Consider the following 27,961-nt stretch of genomic DNA (forward strand, 5'->3'; position numbering starts at 1 on the left):
TTATCCTAAAGCAGCTTTACGAGTAAGCACTATCAGCAGCAAGAGAGCGAGACAATATCTTGTGTATGAATGGTGAATTCCCAAATTAATTGTAGTTTATAGGTGCATTGCATATCGTAAATATGAATATGTAGGACCAGCAGAACCAAATATTGTTGTGAGAGACAATTAACCATATCCATACTCACATCGTAAATATGATGTACCTATTTTATTAATGTTATTCGAGAGTCAGCCTCGGTAGCATAGTCGGTATAGCGCTGGTCTTCTGTGCTCGAGTGCTCGAGGTTGCGGGTTCGATCCCGGCCCAGATCGATGGCATTTAAATGTGCTTAAATGCCACAGGCTCATGTCAGTAGATTTACTGGCATATGAAAGAACAACTGCCAGTGGCGGTTCCTCGGGGGAGGGAAGGGAGGAACATCCTCCTAACATTTTTCTTCTTTTGAAAGTAAATACCAAATAAAATATGTACCTTGAAAGTCAATGAAGATTCGATAATTTTTAAGTTCACAGCTATAAGAAAACCTCGGCTGATCGAGTTTTAAACGATGCGCACTCATGTGCTGCTAGAAAACTGTGAGAAAGATGCGAGATTGTTTGTGTGGAGGAAAGTCAATCCATTCCTCCTTTACTGCAGTTAGCACACATAGACAACAGCGCACTAGCGGCCAGAGAAAGAAGCAGAGTTTTAAAGCGAGTAAATGAACGGAGAAGGAGGAGATCCTCCTCTGAATCAGCGCATGGGCGGGAAATAGAAACCGACTGGTCGTGCAGCAAGCTCGCTATCGCTGCCATCTAGCGATCTTGCATTCAACCAGACTATAACACAACTAGGAGGAGGCACAATAAAAACAGATTTAACGCAAAGCTATGAAAGACACCATAATATAAACTTTTTAAAAATTATAAATCAAAAATATTATTCATTGCACTTTATATAGGCTACTATTCATGGTTTGTAACTTTCAAGGATATTTGAAAGTTAAAGTCGGGTTTATATAAAACAAAGAGGAAGTAGTTCTACGTTAGTATCGCAGATCTTTTTGGACCCTGAAATTCACTTCCATTCATTGTGTACTAGACAGGGCAACAGCCAAGTTGTCAGTTTTGTACAAATATATTTGAAATTGAAAGTAGGTACTCCAAACTACATTATTTTTAACATAAAAATTGGCCACTGGCAACTTTGAACAATAATGGTAGTATGACTTTACAAGAACTGATATTCTTCAAAAGTACGTGATACTGAACTTGTAAAATGTGCATGTGGCAACACAGACCACGTGGGTGGGTGCAGTGTTCTCGCTTTCCTCAGATTATTTCCCATTCCCATTTCCGCGGTTCCGATTACGTGTTAGTAGCTGTAGTCTCTTCCAACACGTGTGATGCTGTAGTGTGCTCGAAAAAATGCTGCGACGTGAATCTCCTTGTAATTGTTAATTTGTGCAATTATTCATCAATGAATGGAAGTGAAAACAATATATATTTTGGACAATTTAGGAAACTCAGTTTACAAGAACAGATTATTGCTATACAGAAGGGAAGGCCAACCCCAACACTACCTGGTCTTACATGTATGCATGTTGGCTAATTTGTAGCATGTTTCATTCAAGAGGGTGTCATTTCGTCCTGTTGCCTTCTTTCCTCCTCTTAAGAAATATGCAGGAGCAGCCACTGACTACTGCAGAACAAAAATCCGGCACATCAGCGACGCTGATATAACCTCTGCAGTTGCGAGCGTCGTTAAATAAACCATAATGAAAAAATGTTATTTGAGTAAATTATTGCATAAATAATCTTGACTATTGGTAATGTAGATTTTAATGTTAATAAATCTGTAATATTTAAATATGGCGGAGATGATAGAGTAACTGTTGGCGACACTGTATGGAATACCCGTACATCGAAATTGTCCTAGATTGTCGTAGTAGATTTATTTTGTATGAGATCTGTGAAATCATAATCCTGTGTTATGCAGTGTTGCCAATAAGAAAATTTCTTCGTTAGATTAATGTTAGTTTAACTGGTAGAATTTATCAAATTTGTATTATTAATGTAGGCATTCAGAGGTTTTCTAATTCACAGTCATAAAATAATCTCTTTTTAAATTAATAATACATTAATTTAGCGACTTATAAATAGTTTTATAGCGGATTTTCAAGAACCTAGTTGGCGACATTGGTGACATGGTCGGTCATGTCATAAATTAGGCCTAAGTTATTACGATAGTTATTTCTGTAATGTGTGAAATGTTGATTAATTTACATTTGCAATAGTGACACTAGTTTTTGTAACACTTCAGATTTCTACAACATATTATTTCATATGTTGAGCTAGAATTGGAGGATATCCATTCTGAACAATAATTATTATATTTATACTGGTACCGGTACCTTAAAGTTGTACTTTTGTAGAGCAATACCGCTACTTTGTAACTTAGATTCCTATTCCAGTTATATTACACGCAACGTTATGTGTAACATAAATTATGCGCAGTGTTGAAAAGTAAGAATGAGTGTCTGTGTTGACACATACTTGATGAAAGTAAACAATTACAGCGTCGCCTAAGTGTACCAGTAGACTTAGAAAGTTGGATAGGTGGATACTATTTTCAGCGGTTATTTTCAAGAAAAGATCTCTCTCCTTTTTTCAAACAACAAACTTAAATCAACCTAACCTACTTTAGTTTAGGTTAGGTTTGTTGTGAAAAGGAGAGCTTCATTTACTTCTTACCTTTAAGAAAATAAATGTGGCTTTAACTAGTTAGTCTGCAAAGAAAAAATGTAAATCTTTCCGAAATACATTTCATTCAGAGAAATAGAACATAAAGCAGGTTAGGATATCAGGTTATATCATCTGGGATGAATTACATGAACCGCAAAGATGACTCGACTAGAAGCTAACGACGTACCTAAATACATTTATACCTCACGTAGTAACACAATAGTACAGAAATACCAGCCATTACTTTTCTTCAAGTGAAAAATATCATGGACACATCAGGTTTAGAAGCCTTAACGGCCTGCCCTGGGAAAATCAGCAATAAGTGTTCCTGATCTGTCCATCTTGACCTGGTTGTCCGAAGTCCCGTTTTCCCTTACCTTTATAATATGATAATGTAAGTTTTGAAAGTCTGATGTATCCATTCTTTTCGTGGCTAATTCTCTTGATGTGTCGTAGGCATTTTTGTAGGTATTATTTTATTTCCTTGAGGATGTTCTTGGTTTTTAAAGTAGGCTATGTCGAATATTCTCATTTATTTTTCTATGCAAACAAGTGAATCCTAGGAGAGATCTTACAAAACTCATTTGTGTCGCTACTAACTGTTTGAAATCAAACTTATGAAACCTAAGCTCGAAGAAGTTGAAAATCGCCTTTATCATCTTTATGAGTTATAAAAATGAAAGATTTTAATCCCGAACTTTTTATGTAGTTTATTTAAAAGTTCATTGTTATTAAAAAATGGAATAGACAGTTTTCAGTTTGTTATAAAATTATCATTTTGTATTTGTGTTTCATTTTTGTTCCTGTAGATGGCCAAACCCAATCCAGTAATGCAACTGCAGAAGAGGGTGAACACAATCGAGGAGCAAGTGGTCACTCTATTGCCCCTTGTGGAGGAAGTGCACATTCTGAAGGAACGTCTGGACAAACTTATTTCACATAGCTGCGTGCAGGGTTTCAGGAGATGTCAGACCTTTCTCAAGGAGGGGCATGAGTCTCTGTCTAAAGAGAATCAACTACAACGAGATCTGGAGCAGCGCTGTGCAGAATTGGAGACACAGTTGCAGCAGCAACAGACCCGCTGTACAGAACTTGAGGCACAGGTGCAGCGAGAACAGGCCCACCACACAGAAGCTGAGGTGCAGGTACAGCAGCAGCAGACCCGCTGTGCAGAACTTGAGGTGCAGGTGCAGCAAGAACAGACCCGTTGCGCAGAACTTGTTATGCAGGTGCAGCAACAGCAGACTCGCTCTGCAGAACTTGAGGCACAGGTGCAACAGCAGCAGACCCGATGCGCAGAAGCTGAGGCCAAGGCACGGGAGCTTGGAGCAGTGAGTACAGCATAGGACTCTGATCTCTCATTGCCAGAACAGGGATTCAATGTATGTACAGAGTGAGCGAAAAGTCTCACTACACCTGTTTTCCTGCAGAACAGATCTTTGCATTATAGGTGGGGTTTGACATAGCTCTGAACTGTGATAATGGCAGAAAAATTGCTGTGACAGATAATAGAGATTTTGTTCGGATGATTCTCAGCGATTGGGAATGTTTCCCACCTCAAGCTGACAGATATTTAATTATGTTCATCAGTCTTATGAAATTTGGCATGCCTGTATCATAAGTGCTATATCAACAATACTGATTAGCAGAGACCGGAAGTTTAGGCATTATGAATCATTAAAATAGGGAGGCAAAAAGGCATCATAAATAGCTAAAATAGGCAGGCAAAAAGGCATTATAAATAGCTAAAATACGCAATAAAAGGCAATTACAAAAACCTTGCACTAGACCCACAATCTTGCACTTTCCACAAAGGGATTTCGGCAGCTTGAAAAGCTTTACATAAGTCGAATGCAAATTGACATTTTCGACTCGATGTTGCAATTACTGTTGAAAGCAAAGAAATCTCCTTCCCAGTAGCCTTGGAAAGTGCATTTTTGTGTTTGGTTGTACTGATATGTCGCGATATGAAATATTTAGCTAGCTACAACAACGTCGCAATGAAAACTGAAAGAAAAATAACCATTAAAATAACGTTAGACCCGCACTCATTGTTGCCTTGTCAAATAAACACAAGCAATAATTAAAACACTTACTGTTATACATTTTTGCACGGCAGCACTCTTTGTTGCAAAGAGAATATGAACTGACTGAAAGACAATAATATACATTTGGTGAATCCAAAATTCATAGTTTGTCAAAGTTCAAAAGCATTTGGACAGAGTCAAATATTGTTTCCCCATATTTTAAGTTGTATAATTTTTTTTAATTCGTTAAATTTGTGGCCGCGAATTATTCCAGTCTCTATTCATGGTTGTTACGGTATGTAGCTACTCTTGGACCCACACGGAAGCTACAAGTCTGTCCTCCACACTAAAACTCTCGTATTTGCCACGCCATCTTGCACTCTTGAAATGGCTGGAAATTTCGGTGTGTTATGGTTTCCCTTAAGTCCGCCAGATGTCTCTTACATGATCACACCTCGAAATATGTCCACCAGGTATCATACACATATCACCAACATATTTTTCAAACAGATTTGTTTTGCAGGAAAAATAAATAGATGTAGTGGAACATTTCATCAGCTCTGTAGAGTCACCAAACCATGACGTGTTGATGTTTCAGATCACAGAGCCATCAGCTGACGTTAAACAGTTCCTGCAGTCAGTCCCTGGCACAAATGACTGGAAGTTTATACAAGCGGCTAGGTCTGGCAACACTGCAGCTATACAGCATCTTATCTCTGCAGGAGTCAATGTAAATATATGCGATGTATCTGGCTTCTCTGCACTGCACCATGCAGCTGAGGGTGGCCATACAGAGACTGTGCGGCTGTTACTGGCATTGCGTGCTAATGTTAATGCAAGAACACCAGACAATGTCACTCCCTTGCACCGAGCAGCTGTTAGAGGTCATGAGGCTGCGTGCGAGGCACTGCTGTCTGCCGGAGCAGATATCAACGTGCGTACTGCTAATCTTTTGTCCTATCCTGTTCATTATGCAGCAGAGTCTGGTGCATTGTCTGTGGTGCAGCTGCTGGTGTGTCGTGGAGCCAAATTTTTACTCCTTGACAGAGCTGGTCACAGCCCACATCGGGTTGCGATTCTCAGAGGTCACAGCACTGTAGCTAAATATCTGCAGGGGATTTAATTTTCTGGTAGTGATGGGTGTGAAAACGTGGAGTGAGAGGCCTGAGTTCTAGCCCCAAGTGTATCCTGCTTTCCAGTTGCAGGTATTGGATGAGGTGCATGTTTTGTGATGACATTGGGAAAACTGCAAAGTCCATTCGAAACTTTGGTAGAGCACAAGTACACAAATCTCTTAAATTGAGACAACTCATCCTTCCTAAGGCTTTTCCCTTGTTTTCCTAAGACGTTAAGACAGATGTCGAGATGAGCCCTAAAAGAAATGGGCCATGGACCTACAGCCCCTTCCCAAAAAAAATTCCGCTATTTTTCCAAATTTAAATTTCCGACATAGATGCCCTGGTGTAGCTTTCATATACATATTACCCAATTACACGAGCAAGGTTACTCGACTCTACTCACACTGCTGAAGACACTGTACCTTTCAATGTGCAGACTTACAACTTCTGGCAGTCTTGCCTTAGCCTTTGAACATCACACCTGTTACACGAGGAAGATTATTCGACTCAAGGTGCAATATTTAATACATGTTATTGTTGTTGTTTTCTAATGCCAGGCATTTGACAAGAAAGTCATTTGACATCTTGCACTCCAATATATTTCAAAGATATTATCATGGCCAGCCACTGAAGCACAGATTTTGAGATGTTCCGAATCCATTTCTTGGTTTGAGTTGCACAATGGTCAGTTAGGGGACTGATATATTCCAATTCTATGCAGGTGTTTGGCCAAACAATCATGGCCTGTTGCCAATCTAAATGCAGCTACAGACGATTTGCGTGGTAAATCGGGAATTATCTGTGGATTATGATGCAGAAAGTTTCATTTTTTCCCTTGGGATTGTGTTATCAAATTTTGTTTGTTGAAGTCTAAGTATGTAGATTTAATAAATCTTTTCACAGAGTAATACGTAGATTTAGTAACAGGTCTGTAAGTAGCAGTGCTGCCCTTCTTTGCTAAAGCATCCGCATTCTCGTTTCCCAGGATTCCACAATGGGATGGTATCCATTGGAATGCAATTCTTTTATTGAGTGATATTAATTGAGAGAGCATTTTAGTTATTTCTGCTGTTTGAGATGAAGGTGTGTGTTTAGAGACTATTGATAGAATAGCTGCTTTGGAGTCTGACAATATAACTGCATTCTTAAATTTATTGATGTGGCATAGAAGATTCCTGAGACTTTCACTTATTGCAATGATTTCTCCATCAAAACTTGTTGTTCCATATCCAAGAGATCTATAAAGTGAGAAGAGACAGCACGCAACACCTGCACCGGCACCTTGTTCTCTGGAGATCAAGGATCCGTCGGTGTATAAATGAAACCAGTTTTGTGGAGGGTACCTAATATTAATTGTCTCTAAAGACAATTGTTTCATTATTTCAGTATTTACTTCTGATTTCAGTATTTCTTCTGTTAAATTTAGATTATATTCTATATTTAATAGAGTTAAAGGGTTTGGTTTAATTTGTAAGTTTTCTTTTAAATTCGGGATATTGTTTTTCTGTTTTAATTCTTGAACAATAGATATGAAACTTTTTTGAGTTTTCAATCTACAGAGAGGACTGTATGAATGCCAATTGTTTCCTGGTAATCTGATAAGTTTTTCATATTGAATCAGTGCTTTTTCTTCTATTGTCATTTTGATGCTGTTAATATTAGTGAGGAATCTTATAGAATCTATTGGAGTTGTTTTGATTCCACCAGTAATGAGTCTGACAGCTTGGTTTTGAACATATTCTATTTCGTTTACGAAAGGGGAAGTAATTAAAATTTCTCCGCAGTATGTCAGCACTGGCTGTATAAACATTCTATATGTAGTGTTCAAAGTATTCCTAGAGCATCCCCATTTCTTTCCTGCTAGTGTTTTTAGAAGGGAGAATCTTTTACGAGCTTTTTCAGAAATGTATTTAAAATGGTTGCTCCATGTTAACTTACTATCGAAAGTAACTCCAAAAAATTTTGGATTCATAAATCCTAGGAAGGTGTTGGCCATTGTATTGGATATTGAATTCTCTTTCTTTTTTACCAAGTGAAAATATTTGGTAGTTACTTTTGCTTAAATTGAGCGTCATCAAATTTGATGTATTCCATTCATGTAATTGATTTAGAGCTTCAAGAGCAGAATTTGTAATATTTAATACATGTTGTATTGTACAAAAGTATCTCAATGCAGTAGACAATGGTTTAATTTGTTATCTGCCATAGAAGTTTAGTTCTTGAAACAAATATGGGAGGTTTATTCAAGTTGTAGGATATAATGGTAATGAACAAACATCTTGTTAACATAAACACAAGCAGCCAGCTACGTGGTCTAGAGGTTAGCAAGTGTGCTCCAAGACACTTGGGCTAATTACCAGATTGGATTTTTTTTTTCGAGAGTCTCTCCATCTATAAGACCAATGTCAGATAATTCTGACAAATCCTCAGTCTCATACCATTATCACCAATTCCTAGTTATCCTCATAGTTGATACAGTGTTATTTAATAATCATTTTTAAAAAGTGACAGGATTCATGAAATCCCTACAATTGCGTGAAACGTTTATGCAGTTCTTGATTGTTATGGTGAGCATGATTGGGTTGTAAGGATGTTTCTTATTTGAAATAAAAGTTTAATATTTGTTTTCATCTCTGTCTTCATACTGCCCGCATTTAAATTTAACAAGTCTGAGCCTTCTAGTTAATTACTTCATAATATTGCTTTCTCATTCCACGAGGCCTAGTCTTGAGACAGTAATGCAATTGATAGTCGAAACGATTCACAAGTTAGTAAGGTGCCGAGTTGTTTGAAATAATTTGTAATGGGTAATATGGTAGTAATATATCATTACAGAGAATTGGATTCATGTGGAAATTAATACCACAGTTAAGTATTTTAGAATTAATAATTATTTTCTTCATACTCCTGACATTTATTAATTAGCTACTCCATTTGTGTATGAATAATAATTTTTTCAAGCGTTGAAAAATAAATTGATTATGATGCCACATTCGTTTATTTTGAAATGACTTCAGAATACCATGTAAGTGCATATGTTGTTATTCTGTTATCGAATTATTAAATTTTTATGCAAGGGACATCTCTTTTTTATATATATTTGTCTATCCTTGTACCATCAATAAAAAACATATTTTATAATTTTTTTTTAATTTGCACAGTCTTTGTACATAAATATGTACTTCGCGGTATTCTGAAGTATAGCATTTGTTTTAAATACATCATAATTTCAGTCATCCAAGGTCTGTTGTAATTAATGACGTCACTATATTAACAGAAATTATGACCCGTCAATTGTTTAAGAAATTTGCATTTTTTATATATGCTATTTCTAAAGTTGTAAGATACTGTATATCCAATGGCTGGTACCTAGACTTTGCATTATTCACTCAAGCATCACTATCCATGAGTGATTCGCCAAAGCTGTAGTTATTTTTGCTACTATAGGCATTGCCCTCATTACACCATGGAAGGTGATCTACGTAGCATCACATGGTGATGATTAATGAAGTGATAGTGGAATGTTGGTAAGGCCAACAAGGGTAAAAACCTACCTCCAAGCACAGTCTTTGCCCACAACGAATTCCAGTTAGACCGATTAGGATTCGAACCTGGGTTACCATGTGGAATGCCTATGCTCTAGCTCTTCAGGTAATGCTATGCCCTTTCTGAAAAGTTGACTCAGATGAAAAGTTAAAAACGAAAATTTTGAGAATAATGAACACATCTGTTTTCAGAGAACTGGTGGGGTGATATTAACAGCCCTTTTAATTGATTTTCATGTATTTGAAAATAACTTAATGCGACAATTGGTGTGCTTAGTAATTATTTCCTGTTTAATAAGTGGTAGAAGACACTACATACAACCTGATATCAAGATAGGACAGTCGTGTGTTGTATTTCCAGAGTGAATATGACAATGCAAGAAATGAAAGACAATCAAGTTCTGTTACTTATGTTTTGGAGAGAACATTTAAAGCTATGAGTGTGTCTTAAAATTGCGGTAGATAGTTAACTTACATGAAAGAAAATGAAATGGAGAAAGGTTAAGAACCCTTCAGAAAATGTGTTGGCGACTCTCTTGTTACAACATAGATATATTTAATCAGGAAGTTTTGAGACGAACAGTGCTTGCTTTATATAAAGAAGGCTTTAGTCCTATACCCAGTCTAGACGGTATTTTTCTGGAAGCTCGCAAAATACGAAACACTATAAATAGAAAATTTCATGTTTCTCACTGCAGAAAATACTAAAAGCTATTGGATATCAGAACAACAGAAACGAGGACAATAAGAAATGTTTAATTGAACATGGCGACATTGTTGCATGGCACAACGAATTTTTAAAAACAATGAGAAAAGTAAGAGAATTAGGAAGATCTATTGTATTTTCAGATAAAATTATTTTTAATGCCTGTCTTTATCTTGCTTTCATACATTATTTATTTTAGTTGAATTTGTTTTTGTCAACTTAGTTCTGAAACGTTCTATTCAGGGGCGGCTCGTCCATAAGAGCCGCGGAGCTGCAGCACTCCCTGCTTTGACAGGAAAATAAAAATAATATTTATTTTAATTTGTAGAAGAATTGTTACAGTTTTTATTGGTAAATTGCTTTATATTTCATCTGGCCGGGAATATGTACTATTATCCTATGCATAATCTTTTTGCGCGTCGACTGTATTGGAATTGACACTGCATTCAAAGACGTCCTGGGATCTGCAAGGTGGGACAGCTCATAGTGAGTATCTCTTGCACGGTCAGGGGGTAGAGAGGTGAAGGGAAGCAGAGAGAAACTGCCGCTGTTTAAAACCCGTATTTCGCTGCAGTGGCTTGCAGAGCCAGGCCACAAGGGATCTTTCCTCTCATCCCACATCGCTATTGTAATGCTGCATCAAATGGATTCTCTATTCCCTTGAAACTTAATGACAACATTTTTATTTTCTTTTCACATACTTATTGTTGTAGAATCTTATCGAGTTAATATAACGAAATTAATATTCTCTTTTCCCTTATTATTAAGTATATATCCAGCCTCCAGCAGAACCTAATATTTGCCTTAACTCAAAATGATTGCACGAGTAGAATCCTCTTGATATAGCACGTAAAATACGAAAGAGACTTCTTTTCCAGTTTAAGAAAATTGTTGACCATCAGTATATCTGAGTGTTGCTTTGGTGTGACGTCTTAGTACCGTAACTTAACCAGTGCAAATTTGCAGGCATGAGTGTGTGTGAATTACAGAATATTAATTTTATTTTTCTAACTTTCCCTTGCGGAGAAGATTGATGTAATGAAGTGAAATTAAAGGGTCGTCCGTTACCCGACTTAAATCTTACTCAAGCTTCATCCAGCCGAAATAGTGCATATATGTAAGGAAGTATAACAATGAAATTTACGCTAAGCATTTGTGGTTACGTGGATGTGAACAAAAAAATCTGTATTTTGATTTCTTTGCCTCCTCTTCGGTGGTGATGCTGCATGAACTAGGAGTGGCGTGACACATTTAGGACATTTGCCCCTAAAAAGCAAAATGCACGAATCTTCGCAGTCTCACCTGAAAATTTTGTTTCATTGGCTGTGTTAGGCAAAACTAATATTGCAGTGCAATTAAGTGAAACGAACAGAACAAACATTCTCAAACATAATCAAGAAGTGAGAAAAAATGGTAAAATTATTTAAAAAAAATATTGATTGTATCAAATTTTGTGGCCAATATGAACTTCCGCTTAGGGGACATGATGAAAAAATGATTCGAAGAACCCTGGTGTATTTCGTGGGTTGCTACAGTTCGCGAGTAATCTAAATGAGCCTTTCAAAAATCATTTGGAACATGCCACTGTTGAAAGGTAATTCTAAGACAATTCAGAATGCACTGGTAGATTGCAAGTTGAGTGTCTGCCGATCTGAAATTCAGACTGAAACCGACGGTATTAGTTTTTTTAGCGATTAGCAAATGATGCAACAGACATCTCCCAGCTAAGTCAGGAAGTTTTGGTTTTTCGATATGTATTGCATTTATTTTTGTCCTATACTTATTAGTAATGGTATCAAGAAGTGAAATTTGTATGTACCAAAATCTAATGCAGCTCTCCCAATCCACAAGTTCACGAGCCGCCACTGGTTCTATTAAAGAAATGTATCGATATGATATGAATAACTTTCTGCTAGTGTAATTTTTAAGTTGCTGGTATGTTGCATTTTAAAAGATTTGTAGTTTATAAAGTATTTTTAAATAGGTCCTATGTTATATCCTATTCGATTTTTAAGTTTTTAATTATTAATTCTCTTGAAATTATCGCAACCACCCTTCCTGTAATCACTCATATTAGTTTCATACCGTCACCTCCTTTAAAGTTTATCCTAAAGCATCTTTAAGCACTATCAGCAGCAAGAGAGCGAGAGAATATCTTGTGTATGAATGGTGAATTCCAAAATTAATTGTAGTTCATAGTTTATAGGTGCATTGCATATCGTAAATATGAATACAGGAATGTGAAGGACCAGCAGAACCGAATATTGTTGTGAGAGACAACCATATCCATATCAACATCGTAAATATGATGTACCGGTACCTATTTTATTAACATGTTATTTGAGTCGGCCTCGATAGCATACAGTAGCGTGCAAATTAATCCGAACACGACATATTTTTACATTTTCTGTCATTGTTGGCCTCACAGCTGCTCATACCGCTTTAATTGACATCTGTAGTACGTGTAATTTCATTGTTGAAGGTCTGTCATTATTTTTTTATAATATGTGACATTTTGCCTGTCGTTTTGTACTTATAAGCATTTCAGTTGTGTTGAAGACTTAATACTGCAATCCTGTGTACATTCTGTCGTCTTCACAAATGGATACAACTCCACGAAAACAGTCTAAAATTATAACATTAGCACAGCATTCTTCTATGACACGGAGGCAAATTGCTGCAGAATGTCACATCGGTTTGCCTACTGTTAATTCGATCATAAAACGATACAGGGAAACTGGATCCATCACACCCCAGAAAAAAGGAAACTGTGGCCGGAAAAGGAAGACTTCACCTGCAGATGATCGTTTAATTGTCAGGAAAAGTAAATTAAATCCTAGACTAACTGCTGTCGACTTAACCCGCGAGTTAATGGCTACCACTGGGGCGAATATTCACGTCACAACAGTGCGGCATAGGCTTTTGGAAGCTGGACGAAGGGCTCGTAAGCCTATTAAGAAGCAACTGCTAACCCCTGTTATGTGCAAAAAACGCTTAATGTGGGCAAAATTACATCAACACTGGACAGTGAATGACTGGAAGAATGTACTTTTTTCCGATGAGTCTCATTTTGAGGTCCACGGCCACCGTGTTTCTTACGTATGGAAAGGATCCGAAAAAATAACAGCAGCTCATCTCCAACAAGCACCCAAATACGCCCCCTAAAGTAATGTTTTGGGGTTGTTTTACACATGAAGGGCCTGGAGCATTAATACCTATCAAGGGAATGATGAATTCTGACAAATATATTCACTTATTGGAAACCAGAATCGTACCCCAGCTGCAAAAATCATTTCCGGATGGCAGAGGTGTGTTCCAACAAGACCTGGCACCATGCCATACGTCTCGAAAAACTACAGAATTCTTCAACAAGAAGAATATTCAGGTACTTCCCTGGCCAGGCAACTCACCCGACATCAACCCCATTGAGAACTTGTGGTCAATTTGCAAAAGGAGAATGCAAAAAATGGATTGTTCTACAAAGGAGAAGATGATTTCTGCCCTCATTGGTGTATGGTTTCGCGATGAAGAAATGAAGAATATTTGTGGGAAATTAGTGGAATCCATGCCAAATCGTCTCAGAGCTGTTATTAGGAACAAGGGAGGCCACATATATTACTGAGGTATGTCTTAGATCCTTTTTTTTTTTTTTTTATCCCGTTTGAGTGTTTTTGCATAAGTAATTACGTTGTTCGGATTAATTTGCACGCTACTGTAGTCGGTATAGCGCTGGCCTTCTGTGCTCGAGGTGCGTGTTCGATCCCGGCTCAGGTCGATGGCATTTATTAAATGCGACAGGCTCATGTCAGCATGATAAAGCGTTGTAAAATAACCTATTAAAATAAAGTAAAATAAAATCATGTCAGCAGATTTACTAGCATGTGAAAGAACTTCTGCAGAATAAAATTCCAGCACACTGGCGACGCTGATATAACCTCTGCAGTTGCGAGCGTCGTTAAATAAACCATAATGAAAAAAATGTTATTTGAGTAAATTATTGTGTAAGTAATCTTGACTACCGGTAATGTAGATTTTAATGTTAATAAATCTGTAATGTTTAAATATGGCGGAGATGATCGAGTAACTGTTGGCGACACTGTATGGAATACCCAACGACTTATAGAAAGAGAACATACAGTGGCCAAGTTGTCCTGTACAGTGCTCTTTACGGTGCCACAGCACGGCAGGTATGAACTCTAGATCAAATATATAGCATAATTATATCCATGTATACCGTATATGATCTAGGGTTTAGTTTAACCGGTAAAATTGATCAGATTTATATTGCTGATGTAGAAATTTGTGATCTTTTTAACCCTTACAACGCAGCTGCAAAATAATATCTTGTTACATTTTGCAACCGACTTCTGCACTTTAGCGGATTTTCAGAAGCTGATTGGCGACACCAGTGTATAGGGAATTATACTTCCTGTGCGTTGGCGACACTAGTGACGTGCCCAAGGCCATAACAAATAGGCATGTGATCCTAATTTCGGTTCGCAAAAGTAGTTCTTTGAAACACTTCAAAGAAAATCCAAGAAGACAACATTTTTAAGACATCTACAATCAAATCCATTGTTGAGGTAGTATTGGATACTGAACATTTAATTATTGAAACCTTAAAGTTAAGCAGGTAGTTTGTAACAGACTGAAATATGTGTGAATTGTAGACTACGTATGCATATCTCGAGTATTCTTGTAGGCATCGTTTTATTTGACTATATAGGTAGGTATAGTTAAGAAAACATAATTTCCACCGGCGTACTTCAGTTGGCTAAGACCCTTACCTACCGATCCTGAGTTGCGCTCGGGCGCGGGTTCGATTCCCGCTTGGGCTGATGGCTTTGTTGGATTTTTTTTTTTTTCGAGCTTACCCCCCATCTGGGTGAGACGATGCTCCCTGGACAAAATTATCGTATTTTATAATTGTTTGAATGCAGCAGAAGCCAGAAGTCTTGCTAAAGATGTTATTGCTAAAGCACTACGAAATGGCGTTCCTGTGCTTATCAAATCGTAAAAGAGGAGTATTTTCCCTAGACCAAAAATACAGTACAAATCACCTGAACTTCCTGGTCGCTAGTTTCTGTTTTCTTTTCCCTATATTTTGGAACCCAGATTTCTATTGCAATTATAAGCTTATTATTGCACCTAACTTTATGTGCAGAATGAATATGCGCAACACTGAAACGTAGCAATTCTATGAGCTACAGCCGAATTCTAATATTATTATTAGTAGTTAGGCCATGGACCAATGTAACCTGTGTGACCACGCCCAATGACGCCACCTCCTCTCGCTACAGGCATGAGGACGCTGAAAGTTGCATACCGTATAAAATTAGGCATGCTGCATGTCCTCTCTCAGTAATATCGCGGCAACTAGGGCAGTTATAATTGTTTGATTTGTAATCGCGAGTTCTGCAATATTAAAGTGATAATAGAAACATACGATATACACTTTGAGTGAACCATAGTGAAAAAATTTGTTGTGAACTGGGACTAATTTTGGAATGTCGCTTCATATGAAGAGAAAATATATTGCATGCCCTTCATTAATTACTTCCCTTATCATAGACCCGTACTGTCCATTTGTAAACCGAACAAAAATAAAACATTAAAATCAATACAACTGTAGCTTCATTTCCGAAACTGGGTGACGTAGTGTACGTGCTAGTGTATCCCTGATACAGCGTATACTTTGTTTTTTCGGTAATTCGGTAGAAAATGTTGATCGATATGGCAGACATCATCGAGGATCAATGACAGGTTAGATTTGGTTTGTGTAGGCTTTTGGTATACCTACTTAACAAAACCATAGGCTATATGCACGACACCAAAAACCTCAACAAACCAAACCTAACCTGTCACTGATTCTCGATGATATTGATGTCCGTCATATTGACCAACGTTTTCTACCGAATTGCTGGTTTTTCTTTTTACTGGATTCTGTGTGTTTGTGTAAACACAGTACTGCCACTTCCAAATGACAGTTCATTCACAAGCACTGACAATGTGCAGACTATGCGTGAAATATTATACTGATAAGGAAATCACAATTTCCAAACAAAAATGTTGAACACCAGTCTGCACCACACAGTCTACAGAGTTAGCAAGATCTTGTAGGCCAGTGAATAGGGATTATAAAGAATGGACACTGAGCGAATTTTCCTGTGTTTTATTTCTCTGTGCGCCAGCGTTTAGTTATACTTGCAAGCGCTAGAGGTTAGTGTAATCGAGCATAGGCTAAGATAATAATTGTGAATAGAGTTGAGACACAGGATTCAAACATCGCCTACCTTATTGCATAATCCAGTGACGCTTCGCTTCAAATAAATTCAAGTTAACAGCTTTTCCTTATTTCTCAGTGACGAACTAGTTGTAATAATATTTTTTTTATATTTCAGATATAATAAATTATATTATAAAATAATATAATACATTATAAAATTAAGTATCAGATTCGTTTAATATTTGTATATAATATAATATAGGTATATGGTTTTACTTCTTATAAGAGTTTTGTTTTTCCATTTTCAGCGTCATCAAATCATTACATATTTTAATTGTTGTTGGGGTCAACGTCTCAACTCTCATTATAAAGGAACTTTAGAGTCTAGACATTACAGTTAATGACGGATTTATTATTTTATGGAGCCAAGTTATTTTATTTGAGTACGTAATGTACCCATATGTATTAATTATGTGTGTTATATTTCCACTGTGCCGACTGCTAGCTGGTGTGATGTCAGCGCCAACTCTTGGGAGAAAACAGAATCTCACGCTCTAGCTGGCTTGAAGGTCATTGAAATCAGTCCTGATACATCAAAGGTACCGACGCGAAGTGTCCATTCTTTATAATCCCTATTCGCTGTGTAGGCAGCTGATAGACAAGTGCTGGAACAGAGAGGGGGCAGCGGGGTGCTTTGAAATGTTGCCAACTGCAATGAGGTAGGCAAGTCCAAGTTCCAGTTGTAGTTTAAATTATGATTTTATCTAAAACATTATAACATTTATAATGCTTTAAAGCTTAAAGTGACTTGTGAATGCCTTATATTTATTTATAAACTGTTCATCCACTGTTAGTTGTAAAAAAAAAAACACTTTAGTAGGAAAGTTTTATTACCAGAACATAATGTATATAAGTAAACAAAAATACAAACATTCAGAATTGAAAACAAATTTGAAACAAGTAAAAAAAAAAAAAAAATACTAGTTCAGAACAACATAAAATGTCTTCTTGTTGGATAGGTTAGATAAAACTGAAGCAGGAATATACTCAACATCTTTCTTACACAGTGGCATAACAACATTCCATGAGGCACTGGATGAACTAACAACGTGAGACCAATCTGTTAACTTCATTTCCAACACGTGCATCAGTGTTTGTTTTTAAATATTTTCTAAGCAATGCACCTATACTTCGTTTTATTTACTCATTTTTTCTTTCTTTCTTTAATGCATTGAATGAGAATCATATTCCCACTTAATGATCTCTAGCTAATATACATATCTATATAAAACTACTACATATTTCTGTCTTTAAGAAGATGAGCATTAATTGACGCTGTTTTTTTTTAAACATCTTCACACATAATAACTGCAAGACTTACAGAGGTTCGAAACAAATTTGGAATTCTGTTACTATTTGTTGCAGTGAGACCTCTGAAAGAAACAGAGCTTGCTGGCTCCATTAATATTTAAAATGCTCAAAGTTGATTTTGTCTAATGCCAAGGCATTTGACAACGAAGCCATTCGCCATCTTGCACTCCAATATTTTGTATGATATCATCTTCTTGTAGCAATGCTATGCATCTTTTGATGTGTTCCATGTTCAGTTCTTCATTTGCATCTCACAATACACAGGCGGATGTTTGGGAAATTACTGTCCTTTGCAGGTGACTTGCCAAACAATCATGACCTGTTATCAACCTGAACATCGCAACAGCAAATTTACATGGCCCTTAAGGGATTATCTGGGGCTAGTCAATAACATTTCGCAGGTTTTATCTTTTGCTCCATCCTAATTTTATTGTTTTTCAACAGATCTCAATTTATTTTTGAATGGTTTTTTACAAAATAAACTCCGCCTCTACATTATTGTAAAATTTCAGTGTTCCTTTTAGCCAAAAAGTCTGCTGTTTCATTTCCTTTTATATGACAATGAGAAGGAATGCATTGTAAACTTAATTTTTTTCTGTAGTTTAGTTATGTAATATATCATTTTCTTACAATTCTGAATGTTAGCCCCTTTTGTAGACTTTCGAAATTATAGCTTGTATGGCTCCATTTGAATCTGATATGACAACATTTTGGGATTTATTTAATCTACTGGTATATAAGAGGTTTTGCAAATATATACATATAAATAACAGTAATATCTCTTAAAATGTGCTGTATATTCGATACAGAATGGTAAAATGGAAAGAGAGGACATATTCTTGCAGCTCCTGCTTCTCTTGAATGTAATATAAGGGATCCATCTCTTCGATTCATTATGTGGGTATCTTGTCTCAATTGTTTCCATAGCCAGAGTCTTCAGAATTAGAAATTTATAAATCTTCTCACCATTTGTGAGCTGCCACAAGGGACAAAGAGTACTTGAGCTTATAAATATGTTTACAAGTTCATTGAATCATTGTTTTTGTTTTGAAAAATGAAACTTCTAGAAATACAGAGCTGCAAATACATTTTTAGATTAATATAAATATACCAGTTTTAGAGAGAGATAAGTATTACGAAAAAGTAAAGAGTGCTAATGAACTTAGTTCCATTTCGAATATAGGTGATGCTTTAATGGAGCATTTGAACCTTCCAATGCAGCTAAGGTTACAATGGGAATAATAGCTGTAGGTATTCCAAGCCTCTTAAACACATTTTTCATTAAGAGAGTAGCGGTACCTCTTGCTCCAACTAGACTTCCAATTACTTCAAGCTCTTTTAGTCTGTAGTTTTGGAGGTAATAGAGAATGGTGGGATTGTACATATTCTTTTTTTTTTTTTTTTTTCCTTATCTACTTCTGCCTGTTCCTCATTCGTTTCGAAATGCACAGTGGAATCAAATTATGAATCCGTCTTGTAGATTCTTGAATGCTATTAGGCTATATCTATGCATATGCAAAATTATGTGAATAGTGTATTTAATTATTAAAGTTCTACATCTTGATTACACAACTTTTAACACTGTATCACTTCGGAATATGTATGATTAGAACTTTCTTGTGTTAAATTTTAACGTACCTTATTAACATGTTTCGACCTATTTTCGGTCATCTCTGAAGATGACCGAAAATAGGTCGAAACATGTTAACAAGGTATGTTAAAATTTAACACAAGAAAGTTCTAATCATACATATTCCGAAATATTAAAATTCCTTTCAATCTGTAAAAAACAAAGACAAGCAAAGTGAATTTTTTCTTTAGTTTTTGAAAAAATTCCTCATGCCCTGAATTTGTGATGTTCCTGCATTTCACTGTAACTTATTGCCGCTGTGAAATGTTGTATGAATATTACAACCACATGAAAAATTGAATTTGAGAAATATTGTGACTTGTGGGGTCTCTACAATTCACAGTTCAATTATGGACTGAAATGAAAAATAAGATACAGTACTTCAGTTCGCAGACCCATGCTTGGTCCGAAATAACTCTTTGTTCATATAAGATTTGTGCTAAAATTAGACCTACTTAAAAGTCTTTTTCAGAACACAGACGTATCAATGAAATTACTTGTTCGGCATTTTGTAATCATCAGTCGCTACTAAAAGTATAAATAATAATTTAAATAATTATTTATTTCGTATAAGATCAAGTGAGGTACAAATGACACTGAGTTAGTGTGAAACTAGGTGAGATGAAATTTTATAATTTGTGGTCAAATATGGAATATAGTGAATATTTTCTTCTGCAATGTTGCAAGTTCTAACAGACTGAAAAATAGATATTTTTCTTTTCTAAGGGCATCACATAGGTTATTGATATTTACATGTCATCCTCTCATTATCTCTCTGGCTTTTCAATAGCAATCAGTTTCATAGGTAGATTTCAGGGCTGACATTTTTGTAGATAGATTTATTCATTCCATAATATTCTTACAGTTGCTTTATAGCATAAAATAAAGAACATGTCTAATTCTTACGTTTAACATAAATGCAAATATGAAATATATACAGATTTAATACCGTACCTTAATAACAGTAACATAATTATTATACCATTTAATCATCATCATCATCATCATCATCATTCTTGCATCTATTGGGCCTAGTGGCCCATTACAGTCTCTTGCCAATGCTTGAACGGTTTGCCCAAGGATCTCTTGCCCACAGGATGGTAATTTAAAATTTGGCGTGGAATTCTAGAACGAGGCATTCTGATGACATGTCTGTATTTCTGTAGGTATTTAATAGTATTAAAATATTTACACGGTACTGTGAAATATCAAGAATTCATCTACAGAATAGAAAGTATGAGATATTAAGTAATTTTTTAGTTTTACTTTAAATAATGCAGAGTTTTGGCTATGATTCTTAATATCTTCAGGAAGACTGTTGATAATTTTTATTGCCATGTAACGTTCTCCCTTTTGATAGCAGGATAAATTTGATGATGGCATATGAAAATCATTCCTTCTGCGGGTATTTATGCTCTGTATGGCTGAGTTAGTTGGAAAATTTTTTTTTATTACATAAGAGGAAATTTATTAAAGAGTATATGTACTGATTTGTTAAGGCTAGAATCTCTAATTGAAAAAAAAAAAAATATATCTACACGATTTTCTAGCCTTTGCTCCAACTATTATTCTAATTGCTCTTTTTTTAAAAAGAATATATTTTTACTGTCTGCATAATTTCCCCAAAATATTATTCCATAGGATATAATGGAATGAAAATAGGCAAAATATATTGTCTTTAAGATACTGGTACTGCTATTTAGAAATTGTTGTAATGAATAACCTAATTGCGAAGAAAGCTGAGCTAAGTTTGGGGGTTATTTCTTTAATATGATTTTTCTATTATTAATATACAGTACAAGCCAAGAAATTTGGTTGTTGATGTTTGTATAGAGGTCTATTGTTGATAGTTGTGTCTAATATTTCAGAGATTAAATTTGAAGTAGTTTTAAATTGAATTAAGTTAGTTTTATTAATGTTTAATTGGTTGTAAACCAGTCATAAATTTTAAGGAGAATATTGTTTCTGTTTTATATTTTAATGCAGCAAAGTTGTCGCAATTTTGATACTTGAGTCATCGCAAATGGTATAGGATAACTTGTTCCTTTTATTAAGGGGCCCAAGATCATTATTTATAAAAATTATAAAAAGAACAGGCCCTAATATATATCCTTGCAGGACCCCTGTATGAACATTTCCTCATGTTGAAGTAATTGTAGATGTTCTCTGTCCATTTCTACTTACATGGCACACAAGAGGCAATATGGTTCAGGTCAAATTCCATTCCATGGCTTTTGGAGTTTCCTCATGACTAGTTCATTCTGGTGGACTTCTGTCAGAGCTCTTTTCAGACTAATTTTAATGCTATTGTAAGGTACTTCTTTTTCAGTTATTAGATCCCCCCGCCGTTTTCTTTTTACGAATTCGTCAGCTCTTTAATTTCCAAAAACTTGGGAATGACTTGTATCCATTGTAGTACAAATTCTTTTATTGTGTCAGCATATAATGTACTAATTTCTTGTATAAAACTAGTGATTTCTTTTGATATAAGATTTGTAGTAAAACTGTTGTTTGAAAAGTTGATATAAGACTGTACATTTTACTCATTAACAAAAGATAATATTTTAGGTGAAAATTTCAATACCAGTATATGCCCTATTTCCAGCATGTTTTTATCTGTTTGTATAAAAATATATGTTTTAGAACAAATTTACCTTATATTGCTCTTGTATTCTTAATTACTTTCTTGTAAAAAAAAGAATCCATTAAGTACAATGACTGGAATGAAACTTATGGAACTAAGTTGAAAGAAAATTGAAAATCGTCTTACTGTCTTTGTCATCTTTATGAGTTATGGAAATTAAATTTTTAGACCCTGAATTTTTATGTACTTTATTTAACAGTACATTGTTGTCAGAATGGAATAATCAGTCATCATCGTCTTCATCATCATTTGCTCGACAGCCCATGCTGGGCTTTTACCTTCTCCAGAAGCGCTCGTCAGGTATCTATATCCTCAGCTTGTTTCTTCCGATTCCTAATTTCTAGTGTCTTGATGTCCTGAATAACACTGTCTTCCGATTTTAATTCAGGCTTTCCAATTTTCCTGTTTAATAGAGGTTATGCATTATAAATTTTCGTGGTGATCCTGTTTTTATCCATATATACGATATATCCAACACAGGGTAGTCTAATAACAAATATCAAAATATTAGTCTATTAATTTTTACATATTTCACAAAGTCAGGCTCGTTATATAATAATTTATATAATTCATTATTAGTCATCAGCTTATTATACAACTATCGGTTGCTTGAATGGATATTTCCTTTTTGTTACTGTAGATGGCTAAACCCAAACCAGCAATGCAACTGCAGGAGAGGATGGAGACAATCGAGGGTCAAATGGTCACTCTGCTGCCCCTTGTGAAGGAAGTGCGCATTCTGAAAGAGTTCCTGAGCCACCTTCTTTCACAGAGCAGGGAGCAGGATTGCAGGAAATGTGAGTCCTTCCTCAAGGAGGGGAATGAGGCCCTGTCCAGGGAGAAGCAACTAAAACAAGATCTGGAGCAGCGCTGTGCTGAGTTGGAGGTCCAGTTGCAACAGCAACAGACCCGCTGTGCAGAACTCGAGGCGCAGGTGCAGCAGGAACAGGCCCGCCGCACAGAAGCTGAGTCGCAGGTGCAGCAGCAGGAGACCCGTGGTGCAAAACAGGTGCAGCCATGGCAGCTGAGAGCAATGAGTACAGCATAGAACTTTGATAATCTGTCATTGTCAGGACTAAGTGTCAATGTATAGAGTGGGCGAAAAGTCCCACTACACCTGTTTATTTTTTCTGTAGAACAAATCTGTGCATGAAAAATGTGTCATCGTTACTCATATGACATCTGACGGACGTATTTCTAGGTATGATCATGGTGGGAGACATCTGGCGAACTTGAAGGAAACCATATCACAAGGAAATTCTCAGCCATTCCAAGAGTGCAAGATGGCGAGGCGAATACGAGAGTTTTCAATGTGGAGGAGAGACTTGTGGCTTCCGCGTAGGTCCAAGAGTGGCCACATACCAGAAAAACCATGAGTAACATTATGCAGTCATTGCCATGCACTTGTGTGTTAAGTCAAAGATAGTCACAGGGCGAAAAAAAGATTTCATTTTCAAGTCTTTCTTCATGTGGTCGCACATTGGTAATTGCGGCACTTACAACTTGTTGGTTTCATCAGCAAATGATCCACTGAATCGTTGATGGCAGCACCAGTTTGTCGCCCAGTGAAGGATCTCCCACTTCCCTTCGCATCTTTAACACATTACGTGCTGAAAGCCTTTCTCTCCCACTTCAACAAGTTATCTCTGCTCGGTGGCGCCTTACCAAACCAGCCCTGCAGTCCTGCATGCTGTTACTTAAGGTTAATGATTGTAATTTTCGATGACTTGAAAGTATGGAAAGTGGTACCTTGAAATGTGAAAATCGATGACTTCAAAGATGGGGGCCATGTCAGAAAATATTATCAACAAGACTTACATATAATTACCGTTACATTAGAGAGAAAATGAAATTTATTAACATTAGAGCTTGATTTATTGTTTTCATTAGGTGGTTGGTAGAGTGCTAATGAACATTGATAAATACATCCTCCTTATCCTGAGAAACTTCGAAATATTGCAAAAGGAAATAATCCGGAAAAAATACGCAATTTCACTAACGTTTTTCGATAATCGATTATTTTCATTCGATAGTTGTAGATTCGGAGCTGACATTCTGAAGTCATAAGTGATAAAATTGCTAATGAGTTTTGTACTTATTTTGTATAATTACATTTTCTTATTTTTGGTTGAGTGGAATTGAAGGCTTAATAGGTAGCCTAAATTCTAGTCAGATAAAATAAAGCATTATTATTATTATTATAAATGTTATGTTTTATTTAACGACGCTCGCAACTGCAGAAGTTATATCAGTGTCGCCGGATGTGCCGGAATTTTGTCCCGCAGGAGTTCTTTTACATGCCAGTAAATCTACTGACATGAGCCTGTCGCATTTAAGCACACTTAAATGCCATCGACCTGGCCCGGGATCGAACCCGCAACCTTAGGCATAGAAGGCCAGCGCTATACCAACTTGCCAACCAGGTCGACTATTATTATTATTATTATTATTATTATTATTATTATTATTATTATTATTATTATTATTATTATTATTGGTGAACATCGACAAATATGCCCTCTTCATACTGTAGAACTTCGAAATAAATTGGAAAAATAAAAAAATCCTGAAAACACTCAATTATGCGAACGTTTTTCGTAATTTTCCTTCAGTTTGCGAGGTCTTTGTGATAAGTCCAAAGTTCACAGTTTGTTGCGAGTTAAAAAACATTTGACAGGGTCAACTGTTGTTCCCTCCCCCCCAGATATTTGTTGTATTTTTTTTTTTAATCTGTTAAATTCGTGGCCGAGAATTATTCCAATCTTTACTCATGGTTTTTCAGTATTTGGCATTTATGAGCACACATGGAAGCCATAAGTCTCTCCTCCACACTGAAAACTCTCGTATTCGCCTCACCATCTTGCTACTCTTGAAATGGCTGGGAATTCCTGTATGTTATGGTTTCCCTCAAGTCCGCCAGATGTCTCCCACCATAATCACACTTCGAAAACGTATTGCTGACACATTTTTCATGCACAAATTTGTTTTGCAGGAAAACTAAACAGGTGTACAGTCACCAAACCATGACGTGTTGATGTTTCAGATCCCAGAGCCATCAGCTGATGTTAAACAGTTCCTGCAGTCAGTCAGAGGAACAAACAACTTGAAGTTAATAGAAGCAGCGAAGTCTGGCAACACTGCGGCTGTGCAGCATCTTGCCTCTGCAGGAGTCAAAGTAAACATATGTGATGAATCTGGTTTCACGCCATTGCACCATGCAGCTGAGGGTGGCCATACAGAGACTGTGCGGGTGTTACTGGCATTGCGTGCTAATGTTAATGCAAGAACATCAGACAAAGTCACTCCCTTGCACCGAGCAGCTCTCAAAGGCCATGAGGCTGTGTGTGATGCACTGCTGTTTGCTGGAGCAGATGTCAACATGTGTACTGCTAGATATGAGTCCTCTCCTCTTCATTATGCAGCAGAGTCCGGTGCCTTGTCTGTGGTGCAGCTGCTGGTGTGTTATGGAGCCAGCTGTTATTCTCGTAACAAGTATAACCACACCTCACTTGAGGTCGCGATTCTGAGAGGTAAAACCGCTGTAGCTCAATACCTGCAGATGGTTATCAAGAATTTTTGATGGGTACGAAAAGCTGGAGTGAGAAGTCTGAGTTCGAGCCCCAAGTGCATCCTACCTGGCACTTGCAGGTACTAAATGGAGTGCATATTCTGTGACTTCATGTGCTACCAGGAAGACTGTTGCATAAAGTTCGTTCGAAACATTGGTAGATTACAAGTACACAAATCTCTATGTACACTGGAATGAAGAAATGTTTTCTACAATAATCTGTGTGTTGTTTGGTAATTCTGCGAATTCACGAAAAGAGTCCGTTCTCCCTCATCACTCTTATTCCTCCCTCTCTTCCCATCCTTTCCTCCCTCTCTGAATTCTTCCCCTTCCTCTAACTGAGTTTGTTACTAGACACTGACATCTTGCCAGTATATCTCATGAAATCATAAATGACCACCTATATGATATAGGGATCAGCATGCTGGTCTCTTACGCAGAGGGCCCAGGTTCGATTTCCGGTCGGGTTGAATTTCCTGGTGAGGTTTTTCAGGGTTTTCCCTCAACCGTAAGGCAAATATCAGGAAATTCGGGCTACAACATGCCTGAATATCACTGGCTTTATTCATCACCAAATCATATTCATAATAAATCAGTAATATATCTACAGATGCCATCTAGTTCACAACAATAGAACCAGTCTTAACTATAGTACATTGGACAGACAGGCAGATCATTCCAAACTCGATACAAAGAACACATTAAAGCAATAACCAGAGGACACAATACATCTACATATGCCGAACACATAACTAATGCTAACCACACATACAATAACATAAATACAGACGTGGAAATCCCACACATACAACCCAAAAACGCAACACACTAGAACAATATGAAATATACAGACACACTAAAACACACCCTAATCAAATTCTCAACACACAGATCAATTTCAGAACACACACACTATTTGACACCACATTTCAACACTTTTCAACAATCGAACGCACCCACACAACAGGCAGCGAAGTTCGAGATGACGCTGAGATCTAGTAGGCTCTGAGGATGGTGTGAAGAAACACCGAAACTGCTGTAAGCCGCACATGCTTACACAATTAACACGAGTAAGATCGCCATTTAATCAATTATTTTTTTTGTGCTATACATAAACTCTGGCATTGTGTCACACTCTGGACACTTCGGCTCTAGGAAAAATAAGGCTCGGCATTCATGTGATAAAAGGGAGTATGAGCCCTTGTAGCATTTCAGAAAGTTTACTGATAGATAGGTAGGTAGGTAGGAAGGTCCTTGACATGTCTATTTGTGCTGTGATTTTGTAATTTCTCTATTTAAATGTATGTAGATTCGAAACCACAGTTTTGGAGTTTGACTGAGAAGTAAATTTTGTGTAGAATCAAAATGTGAAAATATAACATGTGAGCATTCAGCAGCCTTACCCGTATGTTGTATAGATACATTGACATAACTGATTCATCAGTCTAACACAACAGATTACTGAGGTGCACTCTTCAAGTCTGAGAGATTTTCGCAGGAGAATGAGGTATTACAACTGATTTCTACAGTGCATGAATGACTACGTTATAGGCTCATAGATATGACTTTCAATGCTGAAGCATGGTTCCGTTTATCTGGACTAGTTAACTTCAAATACAAGAGGGAGTCTTTCCTGTGTTAAAATGTGACTTGTTCGATTTCATTTTCTGTTTAATACTGATCATGCAGGCAACTTTTATTGTCCTTTATCATACGAACTGTCGATCTGTTAAGTTCTTTAACTCCAAGAAAAGTCTCCAAATTTCTCTTCATTCCTGATCAGCTGGAATCACTGATGTTTTAAAATCATAATGAAACATATTACTAAACTGTTGCATTTTATTTTTTTTTTTTTACAGAGGAGAGACCAAAAGACTTACACTGCAGTCTGAGGCTTATTGTGTTTACCACTCCTATTCTGTGAATGATTGCATAGCTGAACGGACGCGCTATTGTACAAATACAGCATGCTGCACTGTGAACTTAACACGGGCTATTGTATGGATGATGATAATGATAATGATGTGTGAATTAATGATGGAGAAATGAGCCCGAGGTCCAATGCCGCAAGTTTTCCAGAAATTCTGCTTCAATTGGTGGAGGGAAACCCCCGGAAAAAATCCCAACCAGGTTTTGAACCCGCGCCCGCTTGTTTCACGACCAGACTTGCTAACCGTTACTCCACAGCAGTGGATTATTTCATGGTTTTAAAATTGGGGAAGACTGCAGAAGGGCGCATAATATAATATCATTGGTAAATTGTTGGGATGTTGTATATTTATATCTTAAAAGAATAAAGAAATGTGACCATATGCATTACTTTTGTGCAGAACTGTCACTCTCCTGCTATTTATTTGTCTATGCCCTGCACCAAGAGGGCTCTCTTGCCCTGCACCTCC

The 27,961-nt window shown here is 36.7% G+C and overlaps 1 protein-coding gene across 4 annotated transcripts; it reads left to right on the forward strand.

Moving 5' to 3' along the window:
• Positions 1 to 2,071: 2,071 nt before the first annotated feature.
• Positions 2,072 to 27,900, forward strand: LOC138702874 (putative uncharacterized protein DDB_G0271606). Of its 4 annotated transcripts, none has more exons than XM_069830243.1 (4): positions 2,072 to 2,192; positions 3,537 to 4,058; positions 22,635 to 23,031; positions 25,038 to 25,201. In XM_069830243.1, exons 1-4 carry the CDS (start codon positions 2,190 to 2,192, stop codon positions 25,055 to 25,057), a joined length of 942 nt encoding a protein of 313 aa, XP_069686344.1. In that variant the 5' UTR covers positions 2,072 to 2,189; the 3' UTR covers positions 25,058 to 25,201. The 4 variants fall into 4 exon arrangements, with proteins under 4 accessions (XP_069686344.1, XP_069686341.1, XP_069686342.1 ...); XM_069830240.1 differs by having other exon boundaries at positions 2,083 to 2,192; positions 22,635 to 23,003; positions 25,038 to 27,900; XM_069830241.1 differs by lacking the exon at positions 2,072 to 2,192 and adding an exon at positions 2,201 to 2,386 and having other exon boundaries at positions 22,635 to 23,003; positions 25,038 to 27,900.
• The last annotated feature ends 61 nt before the right edge of the window (positions 27,901 to 27,961 follow it).

The sequence above is a fragment of the Periplaneta americana genome, chromosome 7 (assembly GCF_040183065.1).
Source record: "Periplaneta americana isolate PAMFEO1 chromosome 7, P.americana_PAMFEO1_priV1, whole genome shotgun sequence".
Taxonomy (NCBI): domain Eukaryota; kingdom Metazoa; phylum Arthropoda; class Insecta; order Blattodea; family Blattidae; genus Periplaneta; species Periplaneta americana.